This window comes from Hypanus sabinus, unplaced genomic scaffold (assembly GCF_030144855.1).
Source record: "Hypanus sabinus isolate sHypSab1 unplaced genomic scaffold, sHypSab1.hap1 scaffold_778, whole genome shotgun sequence".
In the NCBI taxonomy this organism is placed as follows: Eukaryota; Metazoa; Chordata; class Chondrichthyes; order Myliobatiformes; family Dasyatidae; genus Hypanus; species Hypanus sabinus.
Window position 1 is genome coordinate 50,909 of NW_026781629.1, and position 23,092 is coordinate 74,000.

The following is a 23,092-nucleotide window of genomic DNA, read 5'->3' on the forward strand; positions in this document are numbered from 1 at the left end:
CCCACACAACCAGGTTCAGGAACAGTTATTACCGCTCAAACATCAGGAATGAGGTACAGGAGCCTCAAGGCCCACACAACCAGGTTCAGGAACAGTTATTACCCCTCAACCGTCAGGAAGGAGGTACAGGAGCCGCAGGACACACACCACCAGGGTCTGGAAGAGTTATTACCCCTCAACCATCAGCAAGGAGGTACAGGAGCCTCAGGACCCACACCACCAGGTTCAGGGACAGTTATTACCTCTCAACGATCAGGAAGGAGGTTCAGGAGCCTCAGGACCCACACCACCAGGTTCAGGAACAGTTATTACCCCTAAACCATCAGGAAGGAGGTACAGGAGCTCAGGACCCACACCACCAGGTTCAGGGACAGTTATTACCTCTCAACGATCAGGAAGGAGGTTCAGGAGCATCAGGACCCACACCACCAGGTTCAGGAACAGTTATTACCCCTCAACCATCAGCAAGGAGGTACAGGAGCCTCAGGACCCACACCACCAGGTTCAGGGACAGATATTACCTCTCAACGATCAGGAAGGAGGTTCAGGAGCCTCAGGACTACACCACCAGGTTCAGGAACAGTTATTACCCCTAAACCATCAGGAAGGAGGTACAGGAGCCTCAGGACCCACACCACGGTGTTCAGGAACAGTTATTACCCCTCAACCATCAGGAAGGAGGTACAGGAGCCTCAGGACCTACACCAACAGATTCAGGAACAGTTATAACCCCTCAACCATCCGGAAGGAGGTACAGGAGCCTCAGGGCCCACACCACCAGGTTCAGGAACAGTTATTACTCCTCAACCGACAGGATGGAGGTACAGGAGCCTCAGGACCCACACCACCAGGTTCAGGAACAGTTATTACCACTCAACCGTCAGGAAGGAGGTACAGGAGCCTCAGGGCCCACAATAACAGCGTAAGGAACAATTATTACCCCTCAACCATCTGGAAAGAGGTACAGGAACCTCAGGACCCACACCTCCAGGTTCAGTTACAGTTATTACCACTCAACCGTCAGGATGGAGGTACAGGAGCCTCAGGACCCTCACCACCAGGTTCAGGAACAGTTATTACCCCTCAACCGTCAGGAAGGAGGTACAGGAGCCTCAAGGCCCACACAACCAGGTTCAGGAACAGTTATTACCGCTCAACCATCAGGAAGGAGGTACAGGAGCCTCAGGACCCACACAACCAGGTTCAGGAACAGTTATTACCCCTCAACCGTCAGGAAGGAGGTACAGGAGCCTCAGGGCCCACACCACCAGGTTCTGTTTCAGTTATTACCCCTCAACCGTCAGAAAGGAGGTACAGGAGCCTCAGGACCCACACCACGGTGTTCAGGAACAGTTATTACCCCGCAACCATCAGGAAGGAGGTACAGGAGCCTCAGGACCCACACCACCAGGTTCAGGAACAGTTATTACCACTCAACCGTCAGGAAGGAGGTACAGGAGCCTCAGGGCCCACACTAACAGCGTCAGGAACAATTATTACCCCTCAACCATCTGGAAAGAGGTACAGGAACCTCAGGACCCACACCTCCAGGTTCAGTTACAGTTATTACCACTCAACCGTCAGGATGGAGGTACAGGAGCCTCAGGACCCTCACCACCAGGTTCAGAAACAGTTATTACACCTCAACCGTCAGGAAGGAGGTACAGGAGCCTCAGGGCCCACACCATCAGTTTCAGGAACAGTTATTACTCCGCAACCGACAGGAAGGAGGTACAGGAGCCTCAGGACCCACACCACCAGGTTCAGGAACAGTTATTACCACTCAACCGTCAGGAAGGAGGTACAGGAGCCTCAGGGCCCACACTAACAGCGTCAGGAACAATTATTACCCCTCAACCATCTGGAAAGAGGTACAGGAACCTCAGGACCCACACCTCCAGGTTCAGTTACAGTTATTACCACTCAACCATCAGGATGGAGGTACAGGAGCCTCAGAACCCTCACCACCAGGTTCAGGAACAGTTATTACCCCTCAACCGTCAGGAAGGAGGGATAGGAGCCTCAAGGCCCACACAACCAGGTTCAGGAACAGTTATTACCGCTCAACCATCAGGAAGGAGGTACAGGAGCCTCAGGACCCACACAACCAGGTTCAGGAACAGTTATTACCGCTCAACCATCAGGAATGAGGTACATGAGCCTCAGAACCCACACCACCAGGTTCAGGAACAGTTATTACACCTAAACCATCAGGAAGGAGGGACAGGAGCCTTAGGACCCACACCACCTGGTTCAGGAACATTTATTACCCCTCAACCGTCAGGAGGGAGGTACAGGAGGCTCAGGACCCACACCACCAGGGTCAGGAATAGTTATTACCCCTGATCCATCAAGAAGGAGGTACAGGAGCCTCAGGACCCACACCTCCAGGTTCAGTTACAGTTATTACCCCTCAACCGTCAGGATGGAGGTACAGGAGCCTCAGGGCCCACACCACCAGGTTCAGGAACAGTTATTACCCCTCAACCGTCAGGAAGGAGGTACAGGAGCCTCAGGACCCATACCACCAGGTTCAGGAACAGTTATTACCCCTCAACCACCTGCAAGGAGGCACAGGAGCCTTAGGACCCACACCACCTGGTTCAGGAACATTTATTACCCCTCAACTATGAGTAAGGAGGTACAGGAGCCTCAGGACCCACACCTCCAGGTTCAGTTACAGTTATTACCCCTCAACCGTCAGGATGGAGGTACAGGAGCCTCAGGGCACACACCACCAGGTTCAGGAACAGTCATTACCCCTCAACAATCAGGAAGGAGGTACAGGAGCCTCAAGGCCCACACAACCAGGGTCAGGAACAGTTATTACCGCTCAAACATCAGGAATGAGGTACAGGAGCCTCAAGGCCCACACAACCAGGTTCAGGAACAGTTATTACCCCTCAACCGTCAGGAAGGAGGTACAGGAGCCGCAGGACACACACCACCAGGGTCTGGAACAGTTATTACCCCTCAACCATCAGCAAGGAGGTACAGGAGCCTCAGGACCCACACCACCAGGTTCAGGGACAGTTATTACCTCTCAACGATCAGGAAGGAGGTTCAGGAGCCTCAGGACCCACACCACCAGGTTCAGGAACAGTTATTACCCCTAAACCATCAGGAAGGAGGTACAGGAGCTCAGGACCCACACCACCAGGTTCAGGGACAGTTATTACCTCTCAACGATCAGGAAGGAGGTTCAGGAGCATCAGGACCCACACCACCAGGTTCAGGGACAGTTATTACCTCTCAACCATCAGCAAGGAGGTACAGGAGCCTCAGGACCCACACCACCAGGTTCAGGGACAGATATTACCTCTCAACGATCAGGAAGGAGGTTCAGGAGCCTCAGGACTACACCACCAGGTTCAGGAACAGTTATTACCCCTAAACCATCAGGAAGGAGGTACAGGATCCTCAGGACCCACACCACGGTGTTCAGGAACAGTTATTACCCCTCAACCATCAGGAAGGAGGTACAGGAGCCTCAGGACCTACACCAACAGATTCAGGAGCAGTTATAACCCCTCAACCATCCGGAAGGAGGTACAGGAGCCTCAGGGCCCACACCACCAGGTTTAGGAACAGTTATTACTCCTCAACCGACAGGATGGAGGTACAGGAGCCTCAGGACCCACACCACCAGGTTCAGGAACAGTTATTACCACTCAACCGTCAGGAAGGAGGTACAGGAGCCTCAGGGCCCACAATAACAGCGTAAGGAACAATTATTACCCCTCAACCATCTGGAAAGAGGTACAGGAACCTCAGGACCCACACCTCCAGTTTCAGTTACAGTTATTACCACTCAACCGTCAGGATGGAGGTACAGGAGCCTCAGGACCCTCACCACCAGGTTCAGGAACAGTTATTACCCCTCAACCGTCAGGAAGGAGGTACAGGAGCCTCAAGGCCCACACAACCAGGTTCAGGAACAGTTATTACCGCTCAACCATCAGGAAGGAGGTACAGGAGCCTCAGGACCCACACAACCAGGTTCAGGAACAGTTATTACCCCTCAACCGTCAGGAAGGAGGTACAGGAGCCTCAGGGCCCACACCACCAGGTTCTGTTTCAGTTATTACCCCTCAACCGTCAGAAAGGAGGTACAGGAGCCTCAGGACCCACACCACGGTGTTCAGGAACAGTTATTACCCCGCAACCATCAGGAAGGAGGTACAGGAGCCTCAGGGCCCACACCATCAGTTTCAGGAACAGTTATTACTCCTCAACCGACAGGAAGGAGGTACAGGAGTCTCAGGACCCACACCACCAGGTTCAGGAACAGTTATTACCACTCAACCGTCAGGAAGGAGGTACAGGAGCCTCAGGGCCCACACTAACAGCGTCAGGAACAATTATTACCCCTCAACCATCAGGAAAGAGGTACAGGAACCTCAGGACCCACACCACCAGGTTCAGGAACAGTTATTACCCCTCAACCATCAAGAAGGAGGTACAGGAGCCTCAGGACCCACACCACCCGGTTCAGGACAGTTATTACCCCTCAACCGTCAGGAGGGAGGTACAGGAGGCTCAGGACCCACACCACCAGGGTCAGGAATAGTTATTACCCCTGATCCATCAAAAGGAGGTACAGGAGCCTCAGGACCCACACCTCCAGGTTCAGTTACAGTTATTACCCCTCAACCGTCAGGATGGAGGTACAGGAGCCTCAGGGCCCACACCACCAGGTTCAGGAACAGTTATTACCCCTCAACCGTCAGGAAGGAGGTACAGGAGCCTCAGGACCCATACCACCAGGTTCAGGAACAGTTATTACCCCTCAACCACCTGCAAGGAGGCACAGGAGCCTTAGGACCCACACCACCTGGTTCAGGAACATTTATTACCCCTCAACTATGAGTAAGGAGGTACAGGAGCCTCAGGACCCACACCTCCAGGTTCAGTTACAGTTATTACCCCTCAACCGTCAGGATGGAGGTACAGGAGCCTCAGGGCACACACCACCAGGTTCAGGAACAGTCATTACCCCTCAACCGTCAGGAAGGAGGTACAGGAGCCTCAAGGCCCACACAACCAGGTTCAGGAACAGTTATTACCGCTCAAACATCAGGAATGAGGTACAGGAGCCTGAAGGCCCACACAACCAGGTTCAGGAACAGTTATTACCCCTCAACCGTCAGGAAGGAGGTACAGGAGCCGCAGGACACACACCACCAGGGTCTGGAACAGTTATTACCCCTCAACCATCAGCAAGGAGGTACAGGAGCCTCAGGACCCACACCACCAGGTTCAGGGACAGTTATTACCTCTCAACGATCAGGAAGGAGGTTCAGGAGCCTCAGGACCCACACCACCAGGTTCAGGAACAGTTATTACCCCTAAACCATCAGGAAAGAGGTACAGGAGCCTCAGGACCCACACCACCAGGTTCCGGGACAGTTATTACCTCTCAACGATCAGGAAGGAGGTTCAGGAGCCTCAGGACCCACACCACCAGGTTCAGGAACAGTTATTACCCCTCAACCATCAGCAAGGAGGTACAGGAGCCTCAGGACCCACACCACCAGGTTCAGGGACAGTTATTACCTCTCAACGATCAGAAAGGAGGTTCAGGAGCCTCAGGACCCACACCACCAGGTTCAGGAACAGTTATTACCCCTAAACCATCAGGAAGGAGGTACAGGAGCCTCAGGACCCACACCACGGTGTTCAGGAACAGTTATTACCCCTCAACCATCGGGAAGGAGGTACAGGAGCCTCAGGACCTACACCAACAGGTTCAGGAACAGTTATAACCCCTCAGCCATCCGGAAGGAGGTACAGGAGCCTCAGGGCCCACACCACCAGGTTCAGGAACAGTTATTACTCCTCAACCGACAGGATGGAGGTACAGGAGCCTCAGGACCCACACCACCAGGTTCAGGAACAGTTATTACCACTCAACCGTCAGGAAGGAGGTACAGGAGCCTCAGGGCCCACACTAACAGCGTCAGGAACAATTATTACCCCTCAACCATCTGGAAAGAGGTACAGGATCCTCAGGACCCACACCTCCAGGTTCAGGAACAGTTATTACCACTCAACCATCAGGAAGGAGGTACAGGAGCCTCAGGACCCACACAACCAGGTTCAGGAACAGTTATTACCGCTCAACCATCAGGAATGAGGTACATGAGCCTCAGAACCCACACCACCAGGTTCAGGAACAGTTATTACACCTAAACCATCAGGAAGGAGGGACAGGAGCCTTAGGACCCACACCACCTGTTTCAGGAACATTTATTACCCCTCAGCTATGAGTAAGGAGGTACAGGAGCCTCAGGACCCACACCTCCAGGTTCAGTTACAGTTATTCCCCCTCAACCGTCAGGATGGAGGTACAGGAGCCTCAGGGCCCACACCACCAGGTTCAGGAACAGTTATTACCGCTCAAACATCAGGAATGAGGTACAGGAGCCTCAAGGCCCACACAACCAGGTTCTGTTTCAGTTATTACCCCTCAACCGTCAGGAAGGAGGTACAGGAGCCTCAGGACCCACACCACGGTGTTCAGGAACAGTTATTACCCCTCAACCATCAGGAAGGAGGTACAGGAGGCTCAGGACCTACACCAACAGGTTCAGGAACAGTTATTACCCCTCAACCATCCGGAAGGAGGTACAGGAGCCTCAGGGACCACACCAACAGTTTCAGGAACAGTTATTACTCCTCAACCGACAGGAAGGAGGTACAGGAGCCTCAGGACCCACACCACCAGGTTCAGGAACAGTTATTACCACTCAACCGTCAGGAAGGAGGTACAGGAGCCTCAGGGCCCACACTAACAGCGTCAGGAACAATTATTACCCCTCAACCATCAGGAAAGAGGTACAGGAACCTCAGGACCCACACCACCAGGTTCAGGAACAGTTATTACCCCTCAACCATCAAGAAGGAGGTACAGGAGCCTCAGGACCCACACCACCAGGTTCAGGACAGTTATTACCCCTCAACCGTCAGGAGGGAGGTACAGGAGGCTCAGGACCCACACCACCAGGGTCAGGAATAGTTATTACCCCTGATCCATCAAGAAGGAGGTACAGGAGCCTCAGGGCCCACACCACCAGGTTCAGGAACGGTTATAACCCCTCAACCATCCGGAAGGAGGTATAGGAGCCTCAGGGCCCACACCACCAGGTTCAGGAACAGTTATTACTCCTCAACCGACAGGATGGAGGTACAGGAGCCTCAGGACCCACACCACCAGGTTCAGGAACAGTTATTACCACTCAACCGTCAGGAAGGAGGTACAGGAGCCTCAGGGCCCACACTAACAGCCTCAGGACTCACACCTCCAGGTTCAGTTACAGTTATTACCCCTCAACCGTCAGGAAGGAGGTACAGGAGCCTCAGGACCCACACCACTGTGTTCAGGAACAGTTATTACCGCTCAACCATCAGGAATGAGGTACAGGAGCCTCAGGACCCATACCACCAGGTTCAGGAACAGTTATTACCCCTCAACCACCTGCAAGGAAGCACAGGAGCCTCAGGGCCTGCACCACCAGGTTCAGTTTCAGTAATTACCCCTCAACCATCAGCAAGTAGGTACAGGAGCATCAGGACACACACCACCAGGTTCAGGACAGTTATTACCCCTCAACCGTCAGGAGGGAGGTACAGGAGCCTCAGGACCCACACCACCAGGGTCAGGAATAGATATTACCCCTGATCCATCAAGAAGGAGGTACAGGAGCCTCAGGGCCCACACCACCAGGTTCAGGAACAGTTATTACCCTTCAACCATCAGGAAGGAGGTACAGGAGCCTCAGGACCCACACCACCGGTTTCAGGATCAGTTATTACCCTTCAACCATCAGGAAGTAGGTACAGGAGCCTCAGGACCCACACTACAAGGTTCAGGAACAGCTATTACCCCTCAACCATCAGGAAGGAGGTACAGGAGCCTCAGGACCCACACCACCAGGTTCAGGAACAGTTATTACCCCTCAACCGTCAGGAGGGAGGTACAGGTGCCTCAGGACCCACACCACCAGGGTCAGGAATAGTTATTACCCCTGATCCATCAAGAAGGAGGTACAGGAGCCTCAGGGCCCACACCACCAGGTTCAGGAACAGTTATTACCCTTCAACCATCAGGAAGTAGGTACAGGAGCCTCAGGACCCACACTACAAGGTTCAGGAACAGCTATTACCCCTCAACCATCCGGAAGGAGGTACTGGAGCCTCAGGTCCCAAACCACCAGGTTCAGGGACAGTTATTACCCCCCAACCATCAGGAAGGAGGTACAGGAGCCTCAGGACCCACACCACCAGGGTCAGGAACAGTTATTACCACTCAACCATCAGGAATGAGGTACAGGAGCCTCAGGACCCACACCACCAGGTTCAGGAACAGTTATTACCGCTCAACCATCAGGAAGGAGGTCCAGGAGCCTCAGGACCCACACCACCAGGTTCAGGAACAGTTATTACCCCTCAACCGTCAGGAAGGAGGTACAGGAGCCTCAGGGCCCACACTACCAGCTTCAGGAACAGTTATTACCCCTCAACCATCAGGAAGCAGGTACAGGAGCCTCAGGGCCCACACCACCAGGTTCAGGAATAGTTATTACCCCTCAACCATCAGGAATGAGGTACAGGAGCCTCAGGACTCACACCACCAGGTTCAGGAACAGTTATTACCCCTCAACCGTCAGGAAGGAGGTACAGGAGCCTCAGGGCCCACACCACGAGGTTCAGGAACAGTTATTACCCCTTAACCACCAGTAGGGAGGTACTGTAGTCTCAGGGCCCACACCTCCAGGTTCAGTTACAGTTATTACCCCTCAACCATCAGGGAGGAGGTACAGGAGCCTCAGGACACACACCACAGGGGCAGGAACAGATATTACCCCGCAACCACCAGCAGCGATGTACAGGAGCCTCAGGACCCACACCACCAGGTTCAGGAACAGTTATTACCCCTTAACCACCAGTAGGGAGGTACTGTAGTCTCAGGCCCACACCATCAGGTTCCGGAAGAGTAACAGTTATTACACCTAAACCATCAGGAAGGAGGTACAGGAGCCTTAGGACCCACACCACCTGGTTCAGGAACAGTTATTACCCCTCAACTATGAGTAAGGAGGTACAGGAACCTCAGGACTCACACCTCCAGGTTCAGTTACAGTTATTACCCCTCAACCGTCAGGAAGGAGGTACAGGAGCCTCAGGACCCACACCACTGTGTTCAGGAACAGTTATTACCCCTCAACCACCTGCAAGGAAGCACAGGAGCCTCAGGACCCACACCACCAGGTTCAGGGACAGTTATTACCCCTCAACCATCAGCAAGTAGGTACAGGAGCATCAGGACCCATACCACCAGGTTCAGGACAGTTATTACCCATCAACCTTCAGCAAGGAGTACAGGAGCCTCAGGGCCCACACCACCAGGTTCAGGAACAGTTATTACCCCTCAACCGTCTGGAAGGAGGTACAGGAGCCTCAGGACCCACACCACCAGGTTCAGGAACAGTTATTACCCCTCAACCGTCAGGAGGGAGGTACAGGAGCCTCAGGGCCCACACCACCAGGTTCCGTTTCAGTTATTACCCCTCAACAGTCAGGAAGGAGGTACAGGAGCCTCAGGACCCACACCACCAAGGTCAGGAACAGTTAATACCACTCAACCATCAGGAAGGAGGTACAGGAGCCTCAGGACCCACACCACCGGGTTTAGGAACAGTTATTACCCCTCAACCATCAGGAAGGAGGTACAGGAGCCTCAGGACCCACACCACCAGGTTCAGGAACAGTTATTACCCCTCAACCATCAGCAAGGAGGTACAGGAGCCTCAGGGCCCGCACCACCAGGTTCCGTTTCAGTTATTACCCCTCAATCGTCAGGAAGGAGGTACAGGAGCCTCAGGACCCACACCACCGGGTTTAGGAACAGTTATTACCCCTCAACCATCAGGAAGGAGGTACAGGAGCCTCAGGACCCACACCACCAGGTTCAGGAACAGTTATTACCCCTCAACCATCAGCAAGGAGGTACAGGAGCCTCAGGGCCCGCACCACCAGGTTCCGTTTCAGTTATTACCCCTCAATCGTCAGGAAGGAGGTACAGGAGCCTCAGGACCCACACCACCAGGTTCAGGAACAGTTATTACCCCTCAACCATCAGCAAGGAGGTACAGGAGCCTCAGGGCCCACACCACCAAGTTCAGGAACAGTTATTACCCCTCAACCATTAGGCTCCGCAACCAGAGGGGAAAATTTCACTTGCCTCATCACTGAGCTGTTCCCACAACCTATGGAGTTGGGTAGTGGGGGTGTGGGGTGGTATCTAACTTTATACGATTCTACGATGGGTGCTTTTTCTTAATTGTTATGGACTGTACATTTGATATGTTTGCTTTGCACTGTACAAACCTCTTGTTTTAAACTGTTTGTTTTGTTTTGTCGCATTGTAGAAACTCAGAATAAAATTAATTAACTTATACATATTCCCTACTGTAGTTTCGATAACGTTGCATTGTACTGCACTGACACACCTGCCCGGGAGACTAACCCCGGTTCTGGGCACCGGGCAGCGCGAGTCTCAGCCTTCTCAGTCAGTGCGTTTCAGGGACGAACGTGGTTTTCCACAGAGCCGAGAGAGTGTGCGGAGTTGCTCCGATGGAGGGCGTTATCGTCAGGAAACATCCCAGCTCTCTGCACTGACAAGCTCAGTTGCTGTTCACCCAGATCTCATAGGATAGACAGAAAAGCACAGCAGGGGAGCAGGCCATTCGGCCCGTTCGGTCCGCTCCGAACCCTTGAAACAGCCTGCTCCCATCGACCACAGCCGTGCACCCGCCCAAACTTAACCGAGAGAGTAGTTGGACTTTGAAATCGAGCTCACACGCACCACTTGCGCCGGCCGCTCGTTCCACGCTCTCCCCACCCTCTGAGTGAAGACATTTCCCCTCACGTCCCCCTTAAACTCCTCAACTGTCACCCTAAACCCGTGACCTCAGGTTGTAGTCCCGCCCAACCTCAGTGGAAAAAGCCTGCTTACATTTACCCTATCTGTACCCCTCAGAATTCTGCACAACTATCAAATCTCCCCTCAAACTTCGACATTCCCAGGAGTGAAGCCCTAACCTATTCAACATTTCCCAATAACTCGGGTCCCCCAGACCCAGCAACATTCCTGGGAATTTTCTCTGAACTCTTGCTTCCATCTTTCCTGTACGTAAGTCATCGAGACTGCACACAACACTCCGAATTAGACCTCACTGACGCATTGTACAACTTCAGCATAACATCGCATCTCCTGTCCTCAAAGTACATCGATTTATGAGGGCCAATGTCCCGAAAGCTTTCTTCACCACCTCATCTACCTACTTACCTCTTAAAAGGAAATGTAAAAATACGAGCCTCGTTTCTCACACGCACTTTGAAATGCCAAAGCATTCGGTGACATTTCGTATTACTAACAGAATGCAAACTGAACCGAGAGAGCAGTTGGACTCGGACCTGGTTACTGGCCCAGTACTGGCTCCTGCCGCCCCAGAGACCTGGTCTATCGATACTGATCCTACTCTGAACCAGAGGCCGGGTTCCAGGAGCTGACTGATCACTGGGCACCTTAGACAGGAGTGACTCCCAGCCAAGGACAGCTCCCCCCCCCCCGTTCAGGATTAAACACGTCTTGATTGGCGAGTCCGAGGGTTGATACCCCGAGGTCGAAGTAATCCAGAGGGTGCAATTGAAGGTCGAAGTCTCTGGGTCAGCTTGTCCGGAGTTTGGAGGTCCGATGCCTGAGAGGGCTGGGAGTAACACACGCACACACACTCACACAAAATGCTGCAGGAACTCAGCAAGCCAGGCAGCATCAATGGAGGGGAACAAACAGTTGACATTTCGGGCCTAGACCCTTCAGTATTCCTCTGCGTAGAGGAGTTCCTCGGAGAGGCAGGGAGGTATGGATGGAGGGAGTATTGCCCTGGATTTCCAGCATCTTGTTTTAACAACTGGTGGCCTATCCTGCGTCAGAGACCCGGAGCAGACTATTCCGGGTCGGAGGGGGCCGATCCCAGGCTGGAGGCAGCCTAGGCCGGGTCAGAGGCCCGGAGGAGGCCTATCCCGGGTCAGAGGCGGCCTATCCCTGGGTTGGAAGCGGCCTATCCCAGGTTGGAGACCCTGAAGAGGCCTATCCTGGGTCAAAGGCAGCCTATCTTGGGCTGGAAGCGGCCTATCCCAGGTCGAGGCCCGGAAAAGGCCTATCCCAGGTCGGAGGCCCTGAGGAGGCCTAACCTGGGTCAGCCTATCCTGGGCTGGAAGCGGCCTATCCCAGGTCGAGGCCCGGAAAAGGCCTATCCCAGGTCGGAGGCCCTGAGGAGGCCTATCCTGAGCTGGAAGCGGCCTATCCCAGGTCGAGGCCCGGAAAAGGCCTATCCCAGGTCGGAGGCATTCCGTGTCATGCTGCCACGTTGTTGCTGGAATGCGCAGCCACGCTTGCGGGCTGCCCCCAGCACATCCTCGGCCCGTGTCGGCTGCTGATGCGAGTGGCACATCTCACTGTGCATTTCGATCCACATGTGTAAAGAGGGTGCGTTAAATAACACCTTCGAGGAAAAACAGCCTTCTTTAAAAACAGCTTTTAATTCACACAAAAGCCGGCACGCAGGGTCGGCAACAAAGTGGGGGTGAGGGAGGGGAGCCTTGCTCACAGACTCCCCTCCGTTCCCCAGGCCCCGCACGAGGGACACCCGGGGTTGCTCTCCCCCTCCCGGCCCTCTGACGCCGAGGTAGCTGGTCAGACGGTGACGCGAGAGCCGGGCGGGCTGCAGATGGGGAATCCGGTGCCGAGGTGACAGTCAGACCAACCGCGGCCGGGTGGGGGTAGCGTTGATGGGCCAAGAGGCCTGGTTCGCATGGAAGCAGCACCCCCACCCCCCAGAAGCTCTCCTCTGCTCCGCACTGCACACCCCCACCCCACCCCGGCAGCGGCTCACAGACACGTAGGGCACTGCGGGGCCCAGGCGGGCACAAAGCACACAAGGCATCCATCGGTTTAAAACGAGGACCCAGGGCCAGAGCCAGCCCCCTCCCCTCCCGCCAGCACAGACAGCAGAACAACACATTTACGTTCAGACTTCGAAAAATCGACGAGCAGAATCGCTTTTGGGCTTCGTCGGGTCAGGCACTCTGTGAAAGACGGCTTCGGCCCATCGGCCCGGGCTGTCGTTTGGTCCCAGGACAATCGCCCGCCTCCCGGGGAGACACGCCGCGGTCACTGGCGTCCGTCCTCGCTCATCTCCCGCACCCGCTGCCTCAGGTGCGCCATGAACTCGATCATGGTGGCCGACAGACTCTGCTGGACCAGGTATCGCGGTAGGCGGCCCTGTTGGGAGGCAGGGGAGATGAGAGGCAGCCCGGGGAGGGCCTGGGGGGGAGATTATAGGTGGCACGAGGAGGGAGAGGGACCGACAGGCAGACGATGCACACACACACACAGACACACACACACTCACTCACACACACACACACAGACACACACACACTCACTCACACACACACACACTCACACACCGACACGCACTCACACACCAACACACACACTCTCACTCACACACACACACACACACAGACACACACACACTCACTCACACACACACACACAGACACACACACACAGACACACACACACTCACTCACACACACACACACTCACACACCGACACGCACTCACACACCAACACACACACTCTCACTCACACACACACACACAGACACTCACTCACACACACACACACTCACACACTGACACACACTCACACACCAACACACACACTCTCACTCACACACACACACAAAGCCACACACCGACACACACTCACACACCGACACACACACTCTCACTCACACACACACACACTCATACACACCGACACACACACTCTCTCACACACACACCCACACACACACCAACACACACACTCTCTCACACACACACCTCACCCAAAATACCTCCCAGCAAATACGTTCGGTGAATGAAATGTCTCCAGAAGTTTAAAAAGGTAGACTGGTCAAAAATGACTGCAGTTAAGGCCTCGGGGAGCGAGCGGGTGACTGAGACTGGCTGGGAAAGGAGAAGCAAACACGAGGAAATCTGCAGGTGCTGGAAATTCAAACAATAACACACACAAAATGCTGGTGGAGCACAGCAGGCCAGGTAGCATCTATAGGAAGAAGTACAGTCGACGTTTCAAGCCGAGACCCTTTCTCATTCCCATTCTGATATGTCTATCCATGGCCTCCTCTACTGTCAAGATGAAGCCACACTCAGGTTGGAGGAACAACACCTTATATACCATCTGGGTAGCCTCCAACCTGATGGCATGAAGACCGACTTCTCTAACTTCTGTTAATGCCCCTCCTTCCCTTCTTACCCCATCCCATGTATTTATTTTCCCCCTCCCCTTTTTTCTCTCTCTCTGCCTGTTCTCCATCTCCCTCTGGTGCTCCCCCCCCCCTTTCTTTCTCCCGAGGCCTCCCGTCCCATGATCCTTTCCCTTCTCCAGCTCTGTATCCCTGTCGCCAATCACCTTACCAGCTCTCAGCCTCACCCCACCCCCTCCGGTCTTCTATCATTTCGCATTTCCCCCTCCCCCCACTACTTTCAAATCTCTTACTATCTTTCCTTTCAGTTAGTCCTGACGAGGGGTCTCGGCCCAAAACGGCGACAGTGCTTCTCCCTATAGATGCTGCCTGGCCTGCTGTGTTCCACCAGCATTTTGCGTGGGAAAGGAGGAGATTGGGGTAGTGAGGAAACGTGAGGGTGCCTCAGGCAGTAGATTGGGGAGGAGGGAGGGTCAGACTGGGTAGTGAGGGATGGTGAGGGGCAGAACGGTGGACTGGGGAAGACAGTAGAGTGAGAAGAGGTGGTGTGGGGGGTGGATCGGGGAAGGGGGGGAGATATCAGGCAGGGTGGGACACCAGTGTTTGGGAGCGTTGGCCCAGGTGCTGGACACTGGCACACTGGCCTGAGAACAACTGACCAAAGCAGCACTGGGGCGGGGGGGGGGGGGCATGCTTTCATTACGGGGGACATGCCAGAGAGGTGGTAAACAGCACTCTGCTTAGGGGCTGGTGCCCTGCCGGGCAGCCCTCATTTACAGTTCTGTCTCTGGGGGCGGGGTAAGGCAGAGAGAGGGGGGAAAAGTAGGTTAGTAGGCAGATGGTAAACAGGTGGGGGGACGGGAGAAAGGGAGGAAGGGGGAGGAGAGAGGAGGGATGGGGAGGGGGGGAAGTGGGGAAAGGGAAGGAGGGGGAAGGGGAGAGGGGTAGGGGTGGGGGAGAGGGGGAGTGAAGGGAATGGGAGAGGGGAGGGGGTGATGGGAAGGGGGAGTGAGGGGGAGAGGGGAGTGGGAGAGAGAGAGGGGGTGAGAGTGAGGGGAGAGAGGGGAGTGAGAGGGGGAGGGGAGAGGGGGAGGGAGAGAAAGAAGGGGAGGGGGAAGGAGGAGGAAAGGGAAAGGGGAGAGGGGTAGGGGTGATGGGAAGGGGGAGTGAGGGGTGGGGGAGTGAGGGGCAAAGGGGCGGGACAGGGCAAGGTAGGAAGGGGGCAGAGGGGGGCTTTAAATTCTGGTTCTAGCTTCTGAGGAATTCTGAGTCAAAATCACATGCTCATTCAAACCCACTCCAATCTCAGACCCTTACAGTAAGCAACTTGAAATGACACTCACCTTCAAATCTGTGTTCAGTATCCAAATGAAGGTGCAGACGCTGGGGTTCCGGAAAGATTTGATCACCACAAAACCTCCTGGCCCGTTCTCCCCTCTGCCAGAAATGTAATGGTTACCACATGAGTAGCATTCGACAGCTCTGGGCCTGTACTCACTGGCGTTCAGAACCACATTGTACTGCTTCTAATACTGAAAGGCATAGAGTGGATGTGGAGAGGATGTTTCCTATAGTGGGGGAGTCTAGTACCAGAGGGCACAGATAGAGTGGATGTGGAGAGGATGTTTCCTATAGTGGGGGAGTCTAGTACCAGAGGGCACAGATAGAGTGGATGTGGAGAGGATGTTTCCTATAGTGGGGGAGTCTAGTACCAGAGGACACAGATAGAGTGGATGTGGAGAGGATGTTTCCTATAGTGGGAGAGTCTAGGACCACAGATAGAGTGGATGTTGAGAGGATGTTTCCTATAGTGGGGGAGTCTGGGACCAGAGGACACAGATAGAGTGGATGTGGAGAGGATGTTTCCTATAGTGGGGGAGTCTGGGACCAGAGGAAACAGATAGAGTGGATGTGGAGAGGATGTTTCCTATAGTGGGGGAGTCTGGGACCAGAGGACACAGATAGAGTGGATGTGGAGAGGATGTTTCCTATAGTGGGGGAGTCTGGGACCAGAGGACACAGATAGTGGATGTGGAGAGGATGTTTCCTATAGTGGGGGAGTCTAGGACCGGAGGACACAGATAGAGTGGATGTGGAGAGGATGTTTCCTATAGTGGGAGAGTCTAGGACCGGAGGACACAGATAGAGTGGATGTGGAGAGGATGTTTCCTATAGTGGGAGAGTCTAGGACCAGAGGACACAGATAGAGTGGATATGGAGAGGATGTTTCCTATAGTGGGGGAGTCTAGGACCGGAGGACACAGATAGAGTGGATGTGGAGAGGATGTTTCCTATAGTGGGAGAGTCTAGGACCGGAGGACACAGATAGAGTGGATGTGGAGAGGATGTTTCCTATAGTGGGAGAGTCTAGGACCAGAGGACACAGATAGAGTGGATATGGAGAGGATGTTTCCTATAGTGGGGGAGTCTAGGACCAGAGGACACAGATAGAGTGGATGTGGAGAGGATGTTTCCTACAGTGGGGGAGTCTAGGACCAGAGGACACAGATAGAGTGGATGTGGAGAGGATGTTTCCTATAGTGGGAGAGTCTAGGACCAGAGGACACAGATAGAGTGGATGTGGAGAGGATGTTTCCTATAGTGGGAGAGTCTAGGACCAGAAGACACAGCTTCAGAATAGAGGGCTGTCTATTTCGAACAGAGATGAGGAGGAATTTCTTCAGCCAGAGGGTGGTGAATCTTGGATTTATTACCACAGGCAGCTGTGGAGGCCAAGTCACTGGGTATATTTAAAGCAGAGCTTGATAGATTAGTCAGGGTGTCAGAAGTCATAGAAGAATGGTGTTGAATGGGATAATAAATCAGCCATGATTCATTGCGACGGGCCGAATGGCCTATTTCTGCCCCCCATGCCTCGCGGTCTGAACGTTTCAGGAACAGCTTGGTCAGGTTTCTGAATGGGCAGTGATCTCTACCTCACCGTCTCATTGTTTCTTTTAGAACATGGGGTATGTCCGATCGTGATTTACAAACTTCCCGTGGCAAAGCCGGTGACAGACGGACGCATCAGGCCGGGGGCCAACACCGCCACCTACAGGCCGGCAGAGGACTTTCAATCCAACACCACCCTCCACAAAGTTATTACCCCACCCCCCGAGCCCAAAGTGAGGAACTGGCCGCAGCTGAAACACTAAATGCTGGAATTTCACGCTTGGCTGAAAGCTGTAGGGGAGGACTGGAAAGTTGCTGGTGTCACTCTTCATTGGGGCGTGGAAGGAAGGGAATGACCTCAGTGGTTGGGAAGATACTGGGAGCCCGTTACCGAGGACGAGGTTTCAGGGTAAACCAGGCCGAGGTCAGCTTCGTTCCGCCGAGGGCTGATCAGGATGTTAGGAAGGCATATGGCATGCTTGTCGTTATTGGTCGAGGGACAGAATTCAAAAGCCAGGGGATTATGCCGCAGTTTCATAAAACTCCAGTGAGAGGCCACATCTGGGATATCATGTACACTTCTGGTCGCCCCACTTTGGGAGGAACGTTGAGCTTTGGAGAGGGTGCAGAGGAGATTCACTGGGATGCTGCCTGGATTAGAGAGGGTGCAGAGGAGATTCACCAGGATGCTGCTTGGATTAGAGAGGGTGCAGAGGAGATTCACCAGGATGCTGCCTGGATTAGAGAGGGTGCAGAGGAGATTCACCAGGATGCTGCCTGGATTAGAGAGGGTGCAGAGGAGATTCACCGGGATGCTGCCTGGATTAGGGAGGGTGCAGAGGAGATTCACCAGGATGCTGCTTGGATTAGAGAGGGTGCAGAGGAGATTCACCAGGACGCTGCTTGGATTAGAGAGGGTGCAGAGGAGATTCACCGGGATGCTGCCTGGATTAGGGAGGGTGCAGAGGAGATTCACCAGGATGCTGCTTGGATTAGAGAGGGTGCAGAGGAGATTCACCAGGATGCTGCCTGGATTAGAGAGGGTGCAGAGGAGATTCACCAGGATGCTGCCTGGATTAGAGAGGGTGCAGAGGAGATTCACCAGGACGCTCCTTGGATTAGAGAGGGTGCAGAGGTGATTCATCAGGATACTGCCCGGATTAGAGAAGGTGTAGAGGAGATTTACCAGGATGCTGCCTGGATTAGAGAGGGTGCAGAGGAGATTCACCAGGACGCTCCTTGGATTAGAGAGGGTGCAGAGGTGATTCATCAGGATACTGCCCGGATTAGAGAAGGTGTAGAGGAGATTTACCAGGATGCTGCCTGGATTAGAGAGGGTGCAGAGGAGATTCACCAGGATGCTGCCTGGATTAGAGATGGTGCAGAGGAGATTCACCAGGATGCTGCCTGGATTAGAGAGGGTGCAGAGGAGATTCACCAGGATGCTGCCTGGATTGGAGAGGGTGCAGAGGAGATTCACCAGGATGCTGCCTGGATTAGAGAGGGTGCAGAGGAGATTCACCAGGATGCTGCCTGGTTTAGAGAGGGTGCAGAGGAGATTCACCAGGATGCTGCCTGGTTTAGAGAGGGTGCAGAGGAGATTCACAAGGATGCTTCCTGGTTTAGAGAGGGTGCAGAGGAGATTCACAAGAATGCTGCCTGGATTAGAGAGGGTGCGGAGGAGATTCACAAGGATGCTGCCTGGTTTAGAGGGTACGTGCTAACATGAGAGGCTGGATGAACTTGGGTCATTTTCTCCGGAGCGGCGGAGGCCGAGAGATCTGATGGAGGTCGATAAGATTATGAGAGGCGTAGATAGAGTAGACGTGGAGTGTCTGTTTCCCAGGGTTGAAATGTCTAATGCCAGAGGACAGGCATTGAACGTGAGGGGTTGTGAGGGGTAAGTTTTTTACTCAGAGAGTGGTGCATGTCTGGATTGAGCTGCCTGGGGTGGTGGCATTACGGGCTTTTAACGGATGTTTCGATCGGCACATGAATTGGAGAGAGATGGAGGGACGTGGGCATTGTGTAGGCTGAAGGAATTAGATAAGGTTGCCAGATGGCTACGAATTGAACTGGTTCAGCAGGACATTGTGGGCCGAAGGGCCTGTTCCTGCTCTACGTTCAAAGGGAAAACCTCGCCTGGCAGATCTGTTGGGCTTCTTCGAGGAGCTAAGAGGCAGGAGAGGCTGTGGATGTTGTTCAGAGGGTGCTGCACACGAGGCTGCTTCACGAGACAAGAGCTCGCGTACCAGCGCGGATCGAGCGCAGACACGAGGAAATCTGCAGATGCTGGAAACTCAAGCAAACGCACACGGAACGGAGCAGGCCAGGACTCGTCCTGAAACGCCGACAGCGCTTCTCCCCGTCGATGCTGCCTGGCCTGCTGCGTCCCACCAGCGTCTTGTGTGTGCGGCGTGGATAGAGATTGGCTGACTGGCAGGAGGCGAAGCGTGGGAATAGAGGGGGCTGTTCTGGTTGACAGGGGTCAGTACCGGGACTGGTTTCTTTTCCCACAATATACGTCAATGACTCGGATGACAGAATTGACAGCTTCGTGGCCAAGTCTGCAGGCGGCAGAAGGACTTGGGCAGATTAGGAGTGGGGGTTCTCAGCTGTTTTTATGCCACGGACCAACACCATTCAGCGAGGGGTCCGAGCACCCCGGGCCGGGACTCACTGGACTAGGGGAACCGGCAGAATGGAATGCGTTGTCAGGGAGTGTGTGCTCAGGCCCTTTGGCGGAAGGAACGACTACTTTCTAAACAAGGAGGAGATACAGAAATCCGACATGCGCGGTGACTTGGGAATCTTCGTGCAGGATTCCCGGAAGGTTAGCTGGTGGGTTGAGTCAGGAGGTGAGGAAAGCAAACGCCACATGAGAGAGGACGGGAGTATTGGGTAATGCTGAGGCTTTATGAGGCATTGGCCAGGCCGCAGTGGGAGCACTCTGAGCAGTCCTGGGCCTCTCAAAGATGAGCTAGCATTGGCGAGGGTCCCGAGGAGGTGCATGAGAACGACTGAGAGGGGAAGGGTTAACGGAGTTTTTGATGGCTCTGGGATTGTCGTCGTTGGAGTTTCGAAGAATGAGGGAAATCTCATTGATACCTATTGAATATTGAAAAGCCTAGATATAGAGTGGATGTGGAGAGGATGTCTCCTGTAGTGGGGGAGTCTAGGACCAGAGGACACAGATAGAGTGGATGTGGAGAGGATGTTTCCTATAGTGGGGGAGTCTAGGACCAGAGGACACAGATAGAGTGGATGTGGAGAGGATGTTTCCTATAGTGGAGGAGTATAGGACCAGAGGACACAGATAGAGTGGATGTGGAGAGGATGTTTCCTATAGTGGGGGAGTCTAGGACCAGAGGATACAGATAGAGTGGATGTGGAGAGGATGTTTCCTATAGTGGGGGAGTCTAGGACCAGAGGATACAGATAGAGTGGATGTGGAGAGGATGTTTCCTATAGTGGAGGAGTATAGGACCAGAGGACACAGATAGAGTGGATGTGGAGAGGATGTTTCCTACAGTGGGGGAGACTAGGACCAGAGGACACAGATAGAGTGGATGTGGAGAGGATGTTTCCTATAGTGGGTGAGTCTAGGACCAGAGGACACAGATTGAGTGGATGTGGAGAGGATGTTTCCTATAGTGGGGGAGTCTAGGACCAGAGGGACAACCTCAGAATAGAGGGGTGTCCATTTAGAACAGAGATGAGGAGGAATCTCTTCAGCCTGTGGGTGGTGAATCTGTGGAATTCATTTCAATGTACGAATGTGGACGCATTTAAAGTGGAGGTTGACAGGCTCTTGATTAGTCAGGGTGTCAAAGGTGACGGTGGTTTGAGAGGGATAGTAAATCAGCCATGATGGAATGGTGGAGCAGACTCGATGGGCCAAATGGCCCAATTCTGCCTTACGGTCTCTTTCAGCATCTGTGTTGAGTGCTGATTGTCCTGTTCCTGAAGGGAATTCCCATGCAAGCTCTCGTTCTGACGGGAAATGAACGGCTGGGGCCCCGGGGGTGAGCAACCTGTCACCTACCTGATGTACTTCTTCAGCGGGGGCCGGGAGTCATGAGTGGTTGACATGCCCGCGGAGATGTACATTTCCCCCTTCCTCTCAATGCGACGCACGTTCACGAAGTCCCTGCGGATCGAGGGGACAGACGGATTTATCAGCAACACCGTGCAGAGCAGGAGACCAGCCACACTGCCCAGCAACCCTTGGGTAGTACGTTAGCGGTCAGCTGTCGATCCCGAGGGGATCACGGGGGGGTTTTGGGCCTCTGGCGGGCTGTGTCCTCTCCAGGACGGGAAGATTTGGAGAACCGGCTGCTGCCCTCTCCGCGTCACTGAGGTAGTCCGAGGGACGGGCAGGCGCCGACACAGCTCGGCACCAGAGTCGTCGCCGAGGTTGTAAACAACATGAAACTACCACGGGGACCCCGGCTCAGGATTTCTCCCTCGGGGTTCACTCCCGAAGCCTTTCCCGGTGGGTGGGTACGGCCGCGAGGCAGCGGGGGGGGGGGGGGGGTTAAACTCAGAGTCTTCCTTCTCCTAGGCGGGCTGCCGTCCAAGGCTGACGAGCGACTGGTTTTGAGGCGCCAGTGGTCCGCCCTTTCCCCTTCTCTTATCGGTAGAAACAGTTCCGATGGGCCTGGTAGCTAAACCACGCGGGAGGGCCGGGAGTTGGTTATCCGAGGCTGTTAGAGATACACGCCATTTGGAGCACTTCATAGGTAATGGGAGCTTATCCCCACTCCCACCCCCAGCTGTGACAACCTTCGGAACCCCATCAAACCTGAACCTAGCCTCGTCACGAGACGATTTACAACGACCTGCTAACCGGGACGTCTTCGGGCCGCGGGGCGCCTGTGTGGGGAGGGACGTGTAGAACAGTTTGTGATTGTTTTGCTCAAATCGGTGCGTCTCCGAACTCCTCCGATCCGCGTGCTCGGTAAACAAAGGGCAGCTGGGAACTGTAGGCCGGAGAAGGTGACCGAGCACGATGCGTTCGGGACATCGAGACTACAAACCCCAGGTGCTGAACTGAGGCTGAGGCCACTCAGCCCGTTGTAGAATGCCGAGACAGGCCCTGCGGCCAACAGAGATTCCCCACCCCAGCCTGTCGCATTTGCCCCGAGTTTAGCCGTACCCCTCTGAACCTTTCTGATCTGTGTACCTGTCCTTCAAACGTAGCTGTTGTAGCAGAGGGCGTGCAAGTAAGGTAAGAGGGGATGTGCGGCGTAAATTTATTTTACAGAGGGTAGTGGGGGCCTGGAACGCGCTGCCATAGATGGTGCTGGAAGTAGATGCCAGTGAGGTTAAAGATTAGCTTTATTTGGGACGAGCACATCGTAAAATATAGTGAAGTATGGTGTTTGCGTCAAATCAAATCAGTGAAGATTGTGTTGGGAGAAGTTGACAAGCCTCCAGTACCAGGATGACATGGTTCCTAACCTGTATGTCCTTGGACTGTGGGAGAAAGTGCTCGTCTGTGACAACCTTCGGAGCTCCATGAAACCTGAACCTCGCCTCGTCACGGGACGATTTCCAACGCCCGCTAACCGGGATGTCTCCGGGGCGCCCGCGTGAGGGAGGGACGTGTGAGAGCCTCCTCGCAGGGACCGAAGCCCGGACATCGACGGCCCCGAGCCGCAGCCCCGCCCCGTCTGCCCGCGCAATTGCAGGTCACAGCGGTTCAGTCCCCGGCACCGGGGGGGGGGGGGGAGAACCGGGGAACCCCGGCGGCTTTCCGGGGCCAGGGTCAGCACGTCGTTACGGCACCAGGGGCCTGGGTTCCATTCTGCTGCTGTCGGTGTGGAGTTCGCAGGTTCTCCCCCTCTCCTCC

The 23,092-nt window shown here is 54.3% G+C and overlaps 1 protein-coding gene across 1 annotated transcript in view; it reads right to left on the reverse strand.

Moving 5' to 3' along the window:
* Positions 1–12,586: 12,586 nt before the first annotated feature.
* Positions 12,587–23,092, reverse strand: part of LOC132390123 (stAR-related lipid transfer protein 3-like) — a 105,894-nt gene continuing 95,388 nt past the window's right edge. The window contains exons 12-14 of the mRNA XM_059962718.1: positions 21,284–21,388; positions 15,690–15,783; positions 12,587–13,348 (exon numbers count right to left, since the gene is read on the reverse strand). Coding sequence (XP_059818701.1) covers positions 13,238–13,348; positions 15,690–15,783; positions 21,284–21,388 — 310 coding nt within the window. The 3' untranslated portion in view covers positions 12,587–13,237. The remainder of the gene's footprint in view (positions 13,349–15,689; positions 15,784–21,283; positions 21,389–23,092) is intronic.